The sequence below is a fragment of the Rhinolophus sinicus genome, linkage group LG03, assembly GCF_036562045.2.
Source record: "Rhinolophus sinicus isolate RSC01 linkage group LG03, ASM3656204v1, whole genome shotgun sequence".
Taxonomy (NCBI): domain Eukaryota; kingdom Metazoa; phylum Chordata; class Mammalia; order Chiroptera; family Rhinolophidae; genus Rhinolophus; species Rhinolophus sinicus.
This window is the reverse complement of record NC_133753.1, coordinates 4,437,085-4,454,806: the sequence shown is the minus strand read 5'-3', so window position 1 is coordinate 4,454,806 and position 17,722 is coordinate 4,437,085. Positions and strand designations below refer to the sequence as shown.

The 17,722-nt window shown below is 57.4% G+C and overlaps 1 protein-coding gene across 1 annotated transcript; it reads right to left on the bottom strand.

Annotated features, from left to right (window-relative positions):
* Positions 1 to 3,034: 3,034 nt before the first annotated feature.
* Positions 3,035 to 15,929, bottom strand: SLC25A29 (solute carrier family 25 member 29). The gene is made up of 4 exons (XM_019751571.2): positions 15,624 to 15,929; positions 10,768 to 10,811; positions 5,341 to 5,424; positions 3,035 to 5,041 (listed from the first exon to the last, which is right to left on the bottom strand). The coding sequence occupies exons 1-4, from the start codon at positions 15,655 to 15,657 to the stop codon at positions 4,283 to 4,285; spliced, it is 921 nt and encodes a 306-aa protein (XP_019607130.1). The 5' UTR covers positions 15,658 to 15,929; the 3' UTR covers positions 3,035 to 4,282.
* Positions 15,930 to 17,722: the final 1,793 nt, after the last annotated feature.

Sequence of the window (17,722 nt, the reverse complement as noted above, 5' to 3'; positions counted from 1 at the left end):
TGCATAGGCCCAGCTCCCAGCAGCACTGCCCCTTGTCTGGTGCGCGCTGTCACACTGCCTGCCCCGGGAGAGCAGGTGGGTGCCATGTCAGGGTGGTTATGGGGTCACAGCAGCAAGGAAGCGAGACCAAGGGGCACACGGTGGGTCCTGAACCTGTCCAGGTCCCTCTGAACTGACACACTAGGGTGTCTGTCACTGCAGCCACGGGAACCTGGCGATTTGGCCACCAGATCTGGGTGGCTGGTCCAGGCTGACCCTGGCTACTCCTGGGGCAGAGTGGATGCTTGGCCAGGCCCAGGGCAGCGGGGTGCTGGCGGCTGAGGACCAGGAAGGCCTTTGGGCTCTGGCACCAGCACCAACTGGCCACATAACCCCGGCTGGGCCCTCCTGTCTGGTGTCCTCCGCTGCGAAATGGAGGCTGGTAAGAGGACTGGAGGGGCTGCACAGGGCTGAGCAGCTGCCCCCCCGCTCCAAGAACCTGCCATCCACAGGGGAGGTGGGACGAGGGACTTTTGATTTATGAGAAATGACTGAATAACTCAGTGAAAGTGGGCCAGGCCGGGGCCAGTGAGGAGCGTCGTGAGGAGGATTATGCTTCACTCATTCTGTGTGCCTGAGGTCCCCGGGGATAAACAGAAAAGGGAAAGAAGTCAGTGTGTCAGCCCAATGTCAGTGCCAGAGGAGGTAGGCCGGGCTGCAGGGGATTCTGCACGCCTGGCGACCTGCACTGGAGAAGCCAGGAAAAGGTGACTCAGAATTTCCCTCAAACTGCCATGGGGACTCCATCTGTCACCATTCATTTCCTAGAGTGGTGCTGCCCACCTGCCGCTGGAGTCCTCTCTTCCCAGCCTCGAGATGCCCTTGGGCTCAGAAGCCCCCACCTTGCCTGCCTCCTCCTGCCCCTTCTAGTCCAGTTGCCTCACCTCCTCCTGTGGGGTCGTTAGGGCGTAAACCAGATCCTGTCCCTCCCCTGGGTAAAACCTGCCAACTCCTCACTGTGACTATGATACAACTGGCTGCATGTGACAGAGAAACAAAGGAAATGCATGGAACATGGGGCAAGTGACCAGCCTTTCACAGACCAGGCTGGTGCAGTGCCCCCCAAGGCCACAGAGCTGGCTCTGACTCTACTGCTCCTGCAGGCATCTTGCCCCCATTTTATCAGGAAAAGGTGCGTTTGTCCCTTTTACAAAGCTTTTTCAGAAGCCCCAGCCACTGACTTCTGTACCTGGGACCTGTGGCCACATCTAGCTGCAAGGGAGTCAGTAAAGGTATATACTTTTTAAATTCTGGACACACCGAAGCCCAGAACAAATTGGGGTTCTATTAGAAAAGGCAGGATGCCTTCTAAGTAGGCACCTAGGAAGGTCTGCCAAAGTCCCCCAGGTACCTGTGACTGTACCCTTATTTGAAACAGGTTTTGCCAATGTAATTAGTTAAATGAGGTCATACTGGAATAGTGTGGGCCCTTAAGCTAATGACTGGGGTCCTTATACAAAGAAGAGACAAACGAACAGGGGAGACAGCCATGTGAGGATGGAGGCAGGGTTGGAGCGATATGCCTAGAAGACAAGGATGGCCAGCCACCAGCAGGTGCTGGAAGAGGCAAGGAAAGATCCTCCCTCAGAACCTCCAGGAGCCAACACTGCTGACACTTAATTTCAGACTCCTGGCCTCCAGACCTTCAAGAGAATAAACGTCTATTGTCTTAGCCTACATCTCCAAGATAACTGTCAAGTGCAAAAAGCAAAGAACAGAACAGTCAGTACCTAGGCCACACTCTGTGAGGAGTGGGGACGTTCCCACGTGCTGGGATTTGCCCAGGACGGGAAGTCCTCCAGGCCTCGGCTCCAGGGAGGGGCCTGCCGGCCGGGAGGAGGTAGGGACCAGGTTTTCCCCTTCAATGCACAACCTGGGTTCCGTTTGCATTTTTTTCTCCCCACGTTAATATATTACTTATTCCACACAGAATAAATATAAATTCAAATCAGGGAGAAAATAAATTGTCAAATAAATTCACAACCCCCCTCCCAACCCCTCCTCCCATCTGACTGTTTGGTAATGTTTAACCATCAGTGTTCAGGGTGGGAGTGGGGGACCCTGGTTTTTAGCATTTACCTGGGTTTTCAGAAGAAAGTGAGAGAGTCCAGGGGACCTCATGGGAGAAGGAGCTGCTGCCTGGGACCCCAGGAAGGGGACATCCTGTGATGTGCCTGAGTACACTTCACCCTGGGGTCACCAGCCAGCCCCTTCCTGGCCTCCTGTCCCTGGAAACTGAAGATAAGCCCAATGTCACAGGCTGGCGCTGGGGATTAAATGGGGTGTAAAGACCCAGGAGAGCTGCTGCTCCCCTGGAGGGAATGCTGGGGGCCCTCCTGCCCTCCCTGTAGGTGGGTGGAGCTTTTTGGATCAGCAGTTGGGAAGGAAAGAGGCTCCAGGTAGACAGCTTCGGAGATGAGAGGGAGATACAGTGCCGAGAACTGACTCCAGGAGGCTGAGCATAAGTGGGGGTGGGCAAATGAGGCCTCCTGCAGGAAGCTCTCATGGACCTCTTACGTAGGCTCGGTTAGGTCTACTCTCCGATGGACAGATCCATTCACCCTTCAGAACTCCACTTAGACTTCCCCTCCTTTGGAAGGCCATTTCTGACCTCAGCTAATGTCCTTCTCTGTGCCCTCACCATAGCTTGGTACTCCCAGAGCTGACGACACACGTTGCCTGCCCTGCCCAGAAGACGAGCTTCCCAGGCTTCCCATCACTGGGAGAACCAGACATCTGAGGAGAACCTGCTGAATGCTGAGAACTCATCCAGCATGTTTGAGCTTTACTCAATCCTCACACCTCCATTAGCCCATTTTGCACATGAGGAAACTGAGGGTTTAGACGTATCCCAGAGCTTGCCCCAGGTCACACAGCTAGGGCTGCTGTCAGGGCCCAAGAGCACACAGACCACCAAGCCGGCCCCTCTGACTCCAGGGAGAGGTGCACAATGAAGCCCCTTCCTCAGTAATACACAAAATGAAGTCCGACCCTCTTAAAAAAAACAAAGAATGTTTTATTCCCTTGGTGTTTCTGTATAATAATGACACCCCGTGTACAGGGTGGGAGTCTTGTCTTCCTTGACCACAGGCTGCCTCCCAGGAGAACGTGTCACGTTACCCAAGAGGCTGAACCCCGTTCAGGGCAAAGGAGGCCACAGTTACCTCCAACCCGTGCAAAACCATCCACCTCCCCATCCAATCACAGGACCACACTGTATGGGATGTGCCTGGGTGCCCCAAGCTCACACCACAGCCCTGGTTTCTAGCAACAGGTCCGGAGCATGGGCTCAGATCCTCCTCAGCCTGGAAGGGCCCAAAGTGGCCACACCTGTGCCCTCTAACAAGCCCCCCCCCCCCTTCACGGCCTCATAGGAAACCAGGCACTGAGATTGCCCCAGAAAGACACCATCTGCTGGGGACTGGGGACCCCATACTATCTCCCTGCTGACCCCTCTGCACCTCAGGGAACCCTGGCTGGGATATTGCCAACCCATGTCCCCATTTCACAGATGCACAGCCTGAGGACAGAGGGTAAAAGAGACTATTCCCTATTTAACTGTTGAGATCTCCTCCCACTGGCCTGTTCTGCTCCCCCACTCCAGTCCTCAGGAGGATATGGAACCTCCAGCAAATCCCGTGACTTTTTGGTGGGTCCCCAGGTCACCCTCCATCGGGAGTGGCAGTAGTAGCGGTATTCCCAGCAGTGCCATATGGAGAAGCTGTGGTGCATCGGCAGAGGATTCCGTTCTGATAAAGGCACCTGGAGCTGCCTCTCTGTCCCCAACACAGAGACTGGACAGGTGGCCAAAAGTGTCCTTGGAGTTCTGCTAGGCAGAGGATGTGCAGAGTCAGTGAGTCACTGGGCAACAGCCCATCAGTCGGTCATCAGAGACCCCATGGAGATGATGGGTGGGATCCCAGGGAAGGGCTGGCATGTCGGCTGGGTTTCTGGAAGCTTCCAGGTAACAGTGACAGGCGCTGCACAGGCCTCACCTGAGCTTCCCGACTGCATAATGTGGGTATGAGGATCCCTGTGTCACAGCTGAGAAAACTGAGGACGTCAGGTTTGTGGCCCAGGTCACCCAGCTGATGAGTGGAATCCAGCCCACGGCGGGGGGTGGGGTGGGGGGTGTTTGGGTGTCTGGGCTGGCTGATCGGCCAGGGGGGCCAATCTATGTCTATGTTGGGTTTTTGAAAAGCAGCCCTGGGGAGGTCACGCCTTATTCGCTGGGGACCGGGCGTCACAGGCTGGAGTGCTGAGCCAGCGAGGGCCCCGCCGGGGCAGAGGAGGCAGTGGGCACGGCCTCACCCTCGGGCAGGTCCTCCTGGCTGCGAGCATAGGTGAGCACGATGGTGACGGTGGCGAAGGTGGCAGCATTGACTGGGAAGGCGCGCAGCAACGTAGACGCCAGCCCGCGGGTGAAGACGCGCCAGCCCTCGGCCTGGTAGCTCTGCCGCATGCAGTCAAGGATGCCCCCGTAGCGCGGGGCGCCCCGCAGCCCATCGGCCTGCAGCCGCGACTTGACCACGTCCATGGGGTAGGTGGAGAGCCAGGACATGATGCCTGACGTGCCCCCGGCCAGCAGCAGCTTGGGTACGAGCAGCCGGTCGCCGGGCTCACAGCCCAGCGCGCGCGTCAGCACGTCATAGGTGAGGAAGTAGACGCCGAAGCTGGGCGTCTCGCGCAGCAGCGTGGACACCATGCCCCGGTTGACGCCGCGCAGGCCTTCGGACCGGTAAATCTGCACCAGGCAGTCCACGGAGCCCCGGTAGGTGCGGGCCGGGCCCGCGTCCTGCACCTGCAGCCGCGTCTTGGCCAGCTCCATGGGGCAGCAGATGACGCACTGGATGGCGCCCGCCGCCGCGCCAGCCAGAAACTGGTTCAGCGGCGAGTCGCGGCCCAGAGCCCGCAGCGTGTTGCCTTGCACGCCGAACACCAGCGCGTTGATGAAGGTGAGCCCCATGAGCGGCGAGCCCAGGCCCTTGTACAGGCCCAGCACCTGCGGGGCGCACACACAGGGTCAGGCCCCTGCGGCTTGGGGGAGGGGCGCCCAGCCCACCCCCACTCCAGGGAACCTCCACGCAGATGGCAGCGGCCCCAGCCCGCCCTAGGTGCTCATGAGGACCCAGCAGAATTTCATGAGAACCAGAGTCATCAATCTGAGAGGGCTGGGCATTCACACCTTCCCATCTCCAAGGCCCTGATTCGCCCAACAGTCCCCCTGATTCTTCCATGGGCCCTCGCACTGTCCTACAGGCTGGTTTCCTGCCCCCACCCCCACCTGCCCAGGCCACTTACGCTCTCCTGCTTGATGATGGACTGGAAGCAGTGCCAGGTCCCTCGGTACTGGGGCTTTTCCATGCTCTGGACCTGAAGCCGCACCTGGAAGGGGAGGGCCCAGTGGAAGGTGGGCAAGTTGGGCCAGAGCACCCAGCTCCCGGGGCCTGGCACTTAGGGCCGCCGCAGAGGCTCTGTCCAGGAGACCCGGTGCCAGACCCACAAGGCAGGGAGCCAAGGAGCTAGCTTTCTGTGGCTTTTGGAATTCCAGGCTGGGGTGAGACCAGATCTGCCTCTTCAGGGAGGGGTGTCAGTGAACAAAAAGCCACAGCCAGCCAGCTGCACTGGATGACACCCCAAGAGGGCAGGGGATCCCCAAGACTGCAGGTAACTACAGGGTAGGTATATAGATGTAGATGTGAACAAAACCAACTCCAGCTGTGTCCCCGATCTCATTTCATTTTTAAGTTTCACGCTGTGACCTCGGACCAACCCCACTGTCCTTCACAAGCGTATCAGAGCCTTCTGGTTGATGGTTATCTGTGTTCCTTAAAACGTAGCCAGGAATATTTTTGTTAGCAGCAGCAAGGATGGCATGACAATGGAGATAAATATCACGCTGGTAATAGTGTCTGTTATAAGCAACCATCCATCACAAGACCACCAGGAGGGTTGGCCCCCAGCACGACTGCAGTGTTCATCCCTTTGTCCTGTCAGTGATTGGTTGCCAGGTTATACTATAGAAAAAGTACAGTAATGGGTCTGGTTGCGGAGAATAATCTGCGCCAGACTGCTGGTCATCTGTCCGCTCCGACCCAATCTTCCTGTAAGTAAATCACCCTACAGTAAATTCTGTCATATTCCATGGTGTTGTCAGCTTTGTCTTTCGGCCTGAAGATACCTTCTTGGTACAGTGGCCATGACACCTCTGCCTCTGTTTTCACCCACTGCAAGGTACTGACAGTGGGGCGTGAGCACCTCCCGGCCCTCTCCACTGTCCCAGTGGCACACCCTGGCTGGTGCTCACGTCCAGTCACTCAGTACCCCTTGGCAGGGCATGGCACGTGGCAGCAGGAGTCAGCACTGAGCCTCGGGGTCCTGCTCAGGTTCTGTCCCCTTGGGAGAACAGTGGTCCTAAGTTATAGTAAAGCCATGACAGGAGAGCAGCTGACACCTCGTGGGGGACCACGTCAGCAACTCTGGGGCCCAGGGATCAGGTGCAGCGGTCCCGTTCTCATTGTGAAAGCCTTCTTTGTTAAGCAAGAGCTTATCTCTGTGCTTGATACACGGGCCCCACAGTGCAGAGCGCAAGGAACCTTTCCTGAACTTGAGTGCAGTCCCCTGCTCTGACTCAGAAATTGTCATTATGGCCAGGGCCATGACGTGAGCACCCATCTGTGCTGGGAAGCAGGACAGGGGCCTCAGGCGTAGTCATCACCGGCCCAGGTGGGTTTGTTGCTCCCATTTCAAAGATCGGGAGACTGAGGCTCCAGCAACTTGGCCAACGTTGTCCTCTCAGGGACACGAGCTAGTGGGGGCCGGGTGGGATGGGGGGTGCCAGCTGGTGAGAACAGGTGGATCTCCTACTGGCAAAGGCACTTACAAGGCTCTACAACTGGCAGGCACTGCAACTGTCACCCCAGCACCATTCCCACCCAGGCTGCCAGCTCTACCAGGACTTGGCAGGGGAGGGGTGAGTTTTCAGAGAAAAGCAAAACCACTTGTTGAACTTGAACGATGTATGAACCCCATGAGTTCCGTCTGGCTCAGGTGGTTTTCATTTCCCTTCAATGTTCTGGGGACTCTGGCAGGACATCTTTCTTCCTTTGTGGCCCCTGGAACTAAGAGGGCTGTGCTAGCAAAGATGACATGAAGTGGGGCTGTCCCCTCCTGGGGTTGCATTTTCATACACTCCAGCAGTGTCCTTAATTCTTTGCAGGCTGAATAGTTTTGTGCCCATGCTCAGGACATCTCGGGTCCAACAAGAGACCACAGAGGCCGCTCTCCCCTTTGTTTCTGACCCCTGGGTCTGGGGTAAGCCCTCGCTGTGTGGGAGGACAGGTGTGGGGGTGAATTGTGACCCAGTGGCCCACATCTTATAATATCTAGAGCTGAAAGTCTTGACATTTTGGGGTGACAGGATCTCATTTGAGGATTGATGGCTTCACCCTGGAAAAGTGGTCATTCTCACACAAACCCAGGAGTCTGCTAGCTGCCCCCAGAGCTGGGAGACCCCAACATGAAGACCCTCTGATCCAGAGGGACTGATTTTTCTCGACCAGCCCTGCCCAGGGCCCCAACCCAGGGCCTCTGCTGGCCCCAAGCTCATCTCACATCCTCCCTGTCCCCTACTAGTCCCGGAGGGAACTCTGGGGGCAGGGGAGGGGCAGAGCAGGGTGGGGTCCAGACCCAGGGTCTGATTCAGCGAGGACAGAGAAACAAAGCATGGGGTTCACCTGGTCTTGGGGGTGAGGCTTACACTCACCGACAACAGTTACGCTTTTGCTATGATGGAGACAGCTTCCAGCTCAGACAATAAAGGCGGTTAAAGCAACACAAAATTTCAACATCACATCTGAGCAGACCCCCCCAGGCCAGCCTCTGGCCTCCCTGTCCCCTCCCCTGACTTGGGACGGCCCCTCCCTGGCCAAAGCGGGCTTGGACATGGTGTTCCTGAGTCATGTCACGTCCCCTAAAGGACAGAAAACTACCTTCATAGAGAAACACGTGTGAAGGCGGTGTGTCTGAGGACAGCAGCTACGGTTCTAGGTTCAACAGAGGGAAACCAAATTTTGGACTCAAATTTTGTTCCCAGGGGTCTGGAGGAACACATTTTAAATGTCCCAGCCATGAGACAACATGACTGACACGGAACGTGTGTCTCCTCACACATTCCGAGCACAGATCTAATTACATGAGGTTCAGGAAAAGGGAGATGGACCATGGCACCGGGAGTCAGGCTAGTCAGGACAGGGGAGCGTGGGGGCTCCCGGGAGGCTGGCCTTGTTCTCTGCCCGTGTTTCATAGCTTTGTACACTCAGCATGTGTGCACTTTCCTACATGTACTAAATTTCAATTTCAACCGCAGAGCTATGAAGTAAACCCCACTTTTGCAAAAGCAAGAACATGTACGGGTTTGTATACATTTCTGTTTTTCAGTAGAAATCATTAACAAGGGTTGGGCAAAAGGATATATGAACGACTGTTTTGTTCTGTTTTTTTGTTTTTTAGTTGATATGCCTCCATTATGGTTACAAGTTTTTTACAACCTATACGGCGCTTGTAACAGCCAACCAAGAAAACCCATATGTACCTGATGGTTAAAACACATTTAGGGAGTACCTTTCTATTTACTAGATGGGGTGCTGCCCAATTCATGAATCATTCAATAAAGCCAATTAGATCTTTAAAAAAAAGAAAAACCACATTTGAAAAATATCCCACAGGGGACACGGTGGAGGGGGGATTCTGAACGTACAAGATGTGAAAACCGATTTGTCTGGTGAAAGGAAATAACTTGCTTTTCTACATTGCCCAATTTTCTTGTAATGAGAATGTTTAATGTTTAATAATGGAAAATAGCTAGTAAAAAAATAAGGGCATTATAACATTAAATTAAAACCAAATAAGTGTGATCCATGCCTGGCGCAATGTAATAAATAGTGTGTGAGCCCTTGGGTGGGACAGGATGGGTCACAAGAATTGAGTGACAGTGGTGACTACTGGGCGGGTTTTCTCCCCTTCATCATAAAAAACAGCTTTTTACAACAGGTTTGCCCAGATGTGATACTGGGGGGCCACAGTAGCAAAAACAAAACAACAACAACAACAAAAAGGCCCCAAATGGATGTCCTCCCTCCAGGGGCCAAGTAATGGGGGTTCCCAGGGGTATTAGCCCAGTGGGTGGAGAAGCGCCTGCACCTGAATACTGCGGGGGTGCCTGTCATGGCTCAGGAGATCAGAGGGAATTGGGGACACCAGGACAAAGTGCTCCTAGGCTGCTGGGGACTGACTGAGGGGCCGGGTGAGAGCCTGCAGAAGGCCTGGCTGGACCTGGGCCAATCACCGCTCAGAGGGGACTCTGCAAAGCTGGGCTGAGGAAGTGAATCACAGGCCCTTCCTGGCTGGATACAGCTTCAAGAGGCATTTAGCACACGTGACCACAAGACATAAACACAGCGCAACGTGGACACTGCCACGCTGTCCTGGGCTGCTCCGGCAGCCCTGCACGGAACTCAGGGGCCGCTGCACAGCCAGAAAGCCCGGCCCTTCCACCTCCTCCCCAAATTCACCGACCATGGGATGAAAGGAAAGCCATGCTCTGCAGAACCGGCATTTCATCCAGCAGAAATCATACTGCTGAGCTGGCACAGGGCCTCAGTAATCTTGCCCAACCCCTTACGTGCAGAGGACGACTGGGCCCAGATGTAAAGTGAGGGCCCACGGTTACTGAGCGGTGGGCCTGGACCCACACAGGCCCAGGGACAGGACATTTTCAGGTCTGAGCCAAAGCATAAGACAAGGCCCCCCCCCGCCCCACCCCACCCCAAAAAAAAGACAAGGCCCTCAGGCCTGTGCTGGAGGGAACTGCAGCCCAGAGTTCACAAGTCCTTTTCTTAGCCAAGGAGCACCCAGGTTCCTGAAAAAAAGAGACAGGAAACAAACCCAGCTGCGAGTGACGGCCTTGCCCTGGCTCTGCCCTTGCCTTGGTGGGAGGAGGTGCCAAGGTCAATGTTTAAGGCAGCAGAAAGTCTGGCCTCACGCCCTGCTGCTCACTGTGGTCCTGGCTCCCCAGTGGAGCTGGCAAAAAAGGGTCCCGACATAAAACTGTAATAACGGGACAATCGCGGTGGGACCAGCTATCGGGAGAACATGGATTTCCTTGGTTTGCACACTGAGGTATCGGGAACCTGGGACGCAACGGTGTACGTGAGGGGTTTATGGAGGAGGAAGTGAGTGCCTGCCCCACGAACCCCGGCAGGCGCACTGTTGCCCTGGGGAAGCTGCTGCTCAGCTTCTGGACACTGACGATCACCGCTCTGTGAAGGTCACGGGCATGGGAACCACTGACAAGTTTTGACTTTTACGTATTTTTCCTCTGAACTTTTCTTTCCAGAAGCTGTCTGGAGGAGCTTTGCTCTGGGCGAGGGGAAACCAGCCCCTTGGTCTCGATTGGCCAAACCCCAGGGTGGACCTCAAAGTGCAGCCCCCGCTGGGAGGTGGGGGGACAGACCCAAGAGAGGCCCACTGGGCTCCGTGGATAAGTGGCCGCCCCCCGGGCGCCACAGAGAACCCTGATTCTACTGTATTCCGGAGCCTGTGGGAAGACATTCAAGGTGTTCCTGAGGGTCAGCGGAAAGGGGCCTCCGGCCGCCCAGACCCTGCAGGCCTCTCGCCCATGTCTCTACTTCCACAAGAGCCTGAGAATAAAACTGTGCCGAGACTCACCTTGACTGTGTCAAACGGGTGTCCCACCAGCACGCCTGCCACACCTGGAGGAAGAAAGGAGGGCTTGTGACGCAAATGCCTGAGAAACCTGCAGCGTGGGGTGGGGCTCTGTGTGCCTGGCTCCTCTGGCAGCCCCTTCATCCCCGTGGCTGGGAGGTGGGGAGCATGTGAGGGGACATCCCCAAGGTCAAGTCAGGATCTGTCCAACTCAAAGCTGGTGTCTCTCCCTGCCCCGGTGCTCCCTGCAGTTGACAACAGAAGTGGTCCCCTGGGAGGCTGCACATGCTATTTCTAAGATGCCTCTATCGCTCCAAACATCTCCAGCATGGGCAGGGGGCTCCAGACATGTTGGACTTGGGGCCAGACCCTCACCCAGACTGAATTTTCCCTCTGTCACTTACCAGCTGTCTGAGTCTCATGTCACCTGTCCAGTGGTGAGCATGGACCTCCTCCAGGAGAGCCCCCGGGAAGCGCCCCACCCTCCCCACCCCCAACCCGCGTGCATCGCAGGTGCTAGTTGATGGCTCCCTTCCCCTAGTGGGAGCTGCCTGGTGCCCAAGGGGGCAGTTTGGGACGCTGTAGTCACGCTTGCTTAGGTATGGGTCCAGGCCATGTCGAACTCCAGCCCCCCGGAAAGGACAAAGGCTCACAGATACTGGTCAGAGTCCCACATGCTGTATGTGGTATACACATCCCTGCGAACTTGGTAGCCTTTTTCCCCGCTTCATGGAGGAGAAAATGAGGCTCGCTGAGTAACTGGCGAGCCAACGCCCACGCTTTCCTTCCTAGAATTTCATGTCCACATCCTGGAGTTCTTTTATTTCCAGGAGTGTTTATGTACAATTAAAACAGCTAACATGTGTTGAGTAACAAACAGTAACATTTCTGCCTAGTGGTTACGGTTCTTAGTTTTACACCTGTATTACTTCTCCCTCTTATTTCCTCCAAAGAAAGGACTGTTAGCCCATTTGCTAGATGAGGAAACCAAGGCCCAGAGAAGTAACATGTCCACACCACACAGCTAGACAGTGGTGGATTGGAACCTGTAACACATGGGGCAATGCCCTCTGAATTGCAGGTCATCTGCAAAATCTACTGCTTTAAGGCTATCAGTGAACAGTTCTGTGTCTGACGAGGATTCCAGACCCAGGCCAGAAAGGGTGGCTGTGTCCCAGAAGTCCTCTGGCTGCCAGTGTTGCATGAGAAATGTGCCAGTGTTTCCTTTCTTGTGTAAATAATTGATTTATTTTGACAGGAAGCCTCTGAGAGTTTATCTGTAGATTTCAGGAATGTCACTGGAGGTGCCAAGGGTGTGTCTTTTTTCTTCAAAACAACCCTGCCCGGAACCCCACCAGCCCTGTTGTTCTGTAGCCTTGCGTTTTTCTGATCAGAGAAAACTTCCACCATTATTTATTTATTAGTCATCGTCATCATCTCTAGGCCTCCTTCTCCTTCTGGAACCCCTAACACTCGGGCGGATGAGAACACACCCCACACCTGTCTTACCCGCAAGACAGCAGCGTTTCTGGTCCCGAGACACACTTTGTTTCTATTCCTTTGAGATCTACCCTTTTTAAAAATCATTTCATATTTTGAATTTTCTCAATTAGAAAATCCTAGCTGTACAAACTCTTTTCTTGGGCTGTAACTAGATCTCCTTGGGTTTGGAAATCTAACATCTGCCCACAGCGTGCGGCCTGGCCTTCCTTCTTCCTTCAGTGAACCAAGGGCCCCTCCAGCCCTCCAAGCCCCTTGCAGCCAGGCCCAACTGTGGCGTCCCCAAGAAGCATGTGCTGGAAGCGTTGGAGGGGGTTGGATAGTCTTGCCTCTGGCTCTAGACTTGCCCAGGTGCCAGCAACAGCCTTCATCAGCCTCTGGGATGGGAGGAGCAGACCCTCGCTCACCAGCCTCTATTGGGAGGGCCCCAGGCAAAGACTCCCAAGGGCAGACATGTCATTCTCACGTTCTCCCTTGACTGGTTTCAGTGCCCTCAGGCAAGGGGCTGGGTCCCCCTCACCCAGAATGTCCACAGGCATGAGTGGAGTGTGGGGCCTGCCTCCACCAGGGCCTCCAGTCCCCAAAGCCTTATCCCTTTAACATCACAGACACCTGACAGCCAGGACGTCCTGCCAGGCCATCTCCCTGAGAGGACACTGAAGCCCACAGTCGCTCAGCTCCACAGCCAGTGCCCACTGCTCTGCATAAGCTGGACTCTACGGGGGAACCCCCATCCCATGACCCTCCAGACCGGGACAGGGGACCACTGCTGGAGGCACCCGGCAGTAGAGGTGGTAGGTGGGGACACCAAGATGACCGACCTGTCCTCCCCCGGCAGGGATCCCTGCCTACCATTGGCCTTTTCTCCTCCTGTCCATGCCTGCAGGAGGCAGACCCCCATCCAGAGCTTGGGCTCTAAGCGGGCAGAAGACCTGGGGCTCAGCCCTGTGGGGGAGTGCAGGTAGGCATTGCCACCCTTCTACCAAGCGCAGCCTCCAGGGACTGTCAATCAAGGCCCCAGCCAGCCTCTCCAAGGGCAGGGTCGAACAGGTGACCCATACTCAGACAATCAAGCTGATGTGCCAGCCTCCCCCAACAGGGAAATCTGAATCTCGAAGGACCCCAGGCTGCCGAGGAGAAGCACCCCCATCCTCTGTCCTGAGTCTCCAGTCCTTGCAAGGAGCCCAAACTTGAAGGAACCAGACAGGCGTCTAGGTGCCAGGCCCCAAGGAGTTGCCCGAGCACTTCCTGGATGGCCCCTCTGTGCAGGCTAGGCCGTGCCAGGGGCCCGAAGGCGGGCCCGGGACACAATCAGGTCATTGTCCCGTGGGCTGAAGGGGAGAGGACGCCCCTGCCCTGCTCTGTAGGAGCATGCAATACGACTTTGCACTAGTACGTCCCCTTCTCAGGGCCTAGTTTTCTCCTGGGTCAAATAAGACTAGAGAAGGTCCCTGGGGAGCAGAGACTGAGGACCCTATCTGTCCCCTCCCAGGCATACAAAACCCTTGTTGCAGCCACTTCCAACCTCATCCACCTGGGAGGCTCAGGTCTCAGCTAGCTCACGACGAGGAAGTAGGTGAGCACCATCCACACAGGCTTGCATGCGGACCCCGGTGCGGGTGACCAGTGAAGCACCTACTGCTTGGCAGGGCGCTGGACCCTCGGGCCTGTATAGGATCTCTTCCAGGTAGGCCTGGTGAAGATGGGCTTTCCAGGAAGGGGCCCTGCCTGAGCAAGAGCCCAGAGTGACTGAACACGTGTGTCTGGGAGGACGGGTCTCTAAGCAGGCCCGGCCTTAGGATGAGTATTCCTACCCCACGCCCCAAGTGCCCAGGACACCTGCAGGAACACAGAAGGAATCCTGCCCCTCTGGGGAGAGAACTCATACTCCCCAAGAAGTTGGAAAGGGGCCCTGGGACAGCCCCCACCCTCCCAAGCCACCTCTGTGGGGGGAGCGGTGAGTAGAGGAGAGCTGGGGCCCAACAAGGGCCAGAAGGAGTGACAGACACCAAAGGGAGGAGAATGGTAAAAGCAGAGCGGGATCTGAGGGCTGGAGGAAGCTGAGCCCTGGCTCAGCACAGCCCCCTGCCCCTTCCTGTCTCCTCTGGTGCCTGAGCTTGGGAGAAATTCTCCACTGATTTGCCCAGATCTCTGGGGTTTCTCGCCCTCCCTCAGGCTCCAGTCCTTGGGTAACAGTTTGGGAGGTTCTTAAATCCTCTCACTGACATCACCCCTGGCAGACTCCCTTCTCCGCAAGCCTCCTCTCACCCAGGACAGCAAGCTCACGCCACACAGGTTTCAATGCTTATGGTCATGACTGGTCATTCCTCTTTCCCCAGGGTGCCCACCACTGGCAAGTGCTGGAGGAGAGAAGCGCCCACCCAGCTTGGAACACCTAGCCAGCCTCTCTGCCCCGGAGGGCCTGCCACATATGTCAGCTCATGTCACCTCATCCCAGAATCCCTGATAGGGAAACCCGGCTCCCAATTAATACCTGTTGAATAAATGAACTCTCCAAGGAAAAGAGGAGAAACTAAAAGCCAAACAGGGAGGTTTGGTGCCCTACGCCCACGGTCGGGCCATAGCAGAGCTGGGGCTGCACAAAGACTCAGGCCCTCACCGGGACACTGGACACCAGCGCCAAAGCCCGGCCTCGCTGAAGGTGCCCCACGCCGGTGACACGTCTGCGTGAGCCCTAGGACTACCGCAAGCGGCGTGTCAGGCCCATTCTGCCACCCGGGTGGAGGCCGCCCACCATCACTTCACTACACGGCGTAGGCAGCGGGCCGCGTGCCAAAGCGTGACTTGGCGCCCGGGATCCAGCCGGCGCCTCTCAGTGCCCCTCAGGCCAGCCTGCTAGGAGGTTGTCGGGGAGCCCCAGCCGCGCCCAGATGGCTGCGGGGGTGAAGGGGTGGAGCCAACCTAAAACTTCTCGGGTCCGGGAGCGAACCCTGCTCCGGGTGGGATGCGGCGCTAGGGAGAGGCGCTCCGGAACAAGGGCGAGGAGAGGGCCGGGGGCAGCGGGCACCCACCTGGCAGTCCGTGCCCCGCCTCCGCCAAGCCACCGTGCAGCCCGGGGCCCCACACCTCCCGTCCGTCCGAACGTGCCCCGAGGGACTTAAAAGAAAGTCGCCCTAGCAGACAGTGCGCTAAGCGCCCTCGGGCCTGATGTCCATTCACGCCCAGAGAGCCCTGTGAGACGAAAGCTTGTCATCCCCCTTTTTACAGACGAGGAAACCCCAGCCGGAGAGCAAGCCGCTGGGCCGAGTTGGCCTCCCATCCCGGATACCTGGCTCCGACCCCGGAGATTCGGGCGCCCGCTGTCTGGGGCCCCCGCGCGCGTCCCGCCGCCTCCTCACCTCCAGCGCATCCAGCCAGGAAGTCGAGCGCCATTGCCAGGTTCCCAGCGAGGCCGCCCTTCTTCCACGTCCTTCTGCTTCTCCGACCCTTCGCCGGGCTCGTTGCCGTCGGGGGCACCACGGGTTTGCTGGGCTGGAACTCAGCAGGGCCGCCGCCTCCTGGCGCGGAGCTCCGGGCAGACCGGGGTCTGGGGGCGGCGGCAGCTCAGCGCGCGACTCCTCGCCCAGCGTACATGCCTCGCCCGCCGGCGCGCTGGCCCTTGCCTCTGTCCGCCGGGTGCCCGGGGTCCCTTACTTCGGGCCGCAGGCCCCGCCCCTCGACCGCGGCGACTTGGGCGGGTGCAGAGAGCAGCCAATGGACGGGCGAGGTGCGGACAACGCCCCGGGGCCTGCGCGCCGCCGCCGCTTCTCATTGGCTGAGCGTGCCCGGGTAGGGCGGGGCGCCGGGGACATGGCGGGGGCACTGGCGAGGCGCAGAGGCGCTGCAGACAAAGAATGGGGGTCGTGAGCCCTCCTGCGCTGCTCGGGGTGGGAGAGGAATTGGGTGTTCGCGGAAGCAGGACCGTGGGGCCCGGCCCGGGAGTCCACACCCTGACTGTGGCCTGCTCGGCCCAAGATGCTCCTGGCGTGCGCGATGCGTGTCAGCTGGGCGGGGCGTGAGGTGCGCTGCTCCGGACCCGGCCCAGGAACCTGGGTTCAGATCCCAACTCTGCCGCGGAAACAGCGTCCTCGCCTGTATAATGGGGACACAGCCGCGAAAACAGGCGTGGAGCGCCAGCATCCTTCAGGCACGAAGGCTCGGGCATAACTAGTTGTGATACTCTAAGGGCGGCGAGTCGCGCCCTCGGGTAGCCTTCGCCCTCCCGCCTGCGCGCCCAGCTGTTGGTGGTCCTGGGGCTCTGGTCGCCTGGCCCGACACGCGGGGTCTCGGGGTCTGAGCATTCCGGCGTTTCGGGCGGCGGGGAACGAACCTGACAACGGGAGGGGGCCTGGGGCGAAGGGCGCGGCCAGGCCCTCGGGAGCCGCGAAGGCGGTGAAGCGGGGGAGGTTCCTGGACGGGGCGGACAGCTGCGGGGCGGAACGGGCCCGATCGCCGCGCGTCCGAACGCGATGGCCAGGACGCATTGTGCCCGGAGGGGGCGGGCGCCGGACTGCGGCTCTGGGAGGCTAGGGGACCGGGTGAGCCAGGCGACATGGGAGAGCTCTCGGTCACCGCAGGTAGCTGGGCGGCGGCAGGAGGAAGGGGTTAGTAGGAGCCGAATCCGCCGCCGACGCCCTCCCACCCCACCCTGAGGCTGGGCTCACTCCTTAGTCCCTAGGGAGTGTCCCGGTCGGCGACTTCTCCCTGCCCTCCTCCCCCAGCGCCTCATTAAGTCCGGACAGTCCGGTTGGGGTCGAGCTTGGTTGGGTGCTTTCTCTTTCATAGTGATAGTCAAATAACACCCTCAGGCCGGGGCCCAACTTCCTTCTTCACCCAACTGCGGTCAGGACCACACTCTTCGGAGTTTCCCGGTGCAGAGCACACAGTTCTGTTCTAGTTTTACAGTTTCTGAAATTGGGATGGGGATTACAATGGATATGCATCTCATGGACAGGTTTTAATGATCTATATTTGGTACTAGGGGATATATGTCAGGCATATAAGTATTGAAGCATGGTCATACAGAAGCCACCCATCAGGTGTGATTTCCTTTCCTTCTTGGAATCTAAATAGAACAATCATTAAGCAGAGACCCAAACCCAGGTCTGCTGACTCCTAGTCCAGTGCCTGTGATGGTTGGTGGGCCCTGAACTAGGGGTCTGGAGGCCTGGGTTTGAATATCGCCAACCTCTCTGGTCCAGCTCCATGCCTTAAGGAGGCAGGGTGGGGTGGCGGGTGGAAGAGTGGCCCGAGAGCCAGATAAGTAGTAGCATATGGGCCCCAGGAGAAGCCCAGACACCAAACAAGGCAGGAGATGGTGATGAGGATACTTGGTGGCTGAAGGCCTCGGAGAGCATGGTGATTAAACAGGACAAGCTACATTAAGGTGACTCACCTCTAGGAAGGGGTGCCCCTGGGTTACCAGGCCTCAGGAGGTAAAGCACACTAGTCTGCAGCA

Bases quoted from the DNA above. Each gene is read 5' to 3' on its own strand.
- SLC25A29 (XM_019751571.2), bottom strand. From the start codon at position 15,657: ATGGCGCTCGACTTCCTGGCTGGATGCGCTGGAG. The intron at 10,812-15,623 runs GTGAGGAGGCGG...TTCTTCCTCCAG, and splicing joins CCTGGCTGGATGCGCTGGAG to GTGTGGCAGGCGTGCTGGTG. The intron at 5,042-5,340 runs GTAAGTGGCCTG...TGCGCCCCGCAG, and splicing joins CCATCATCAAGCAGGAGAGC to GTGCTGGGCCTGTACAAGGG.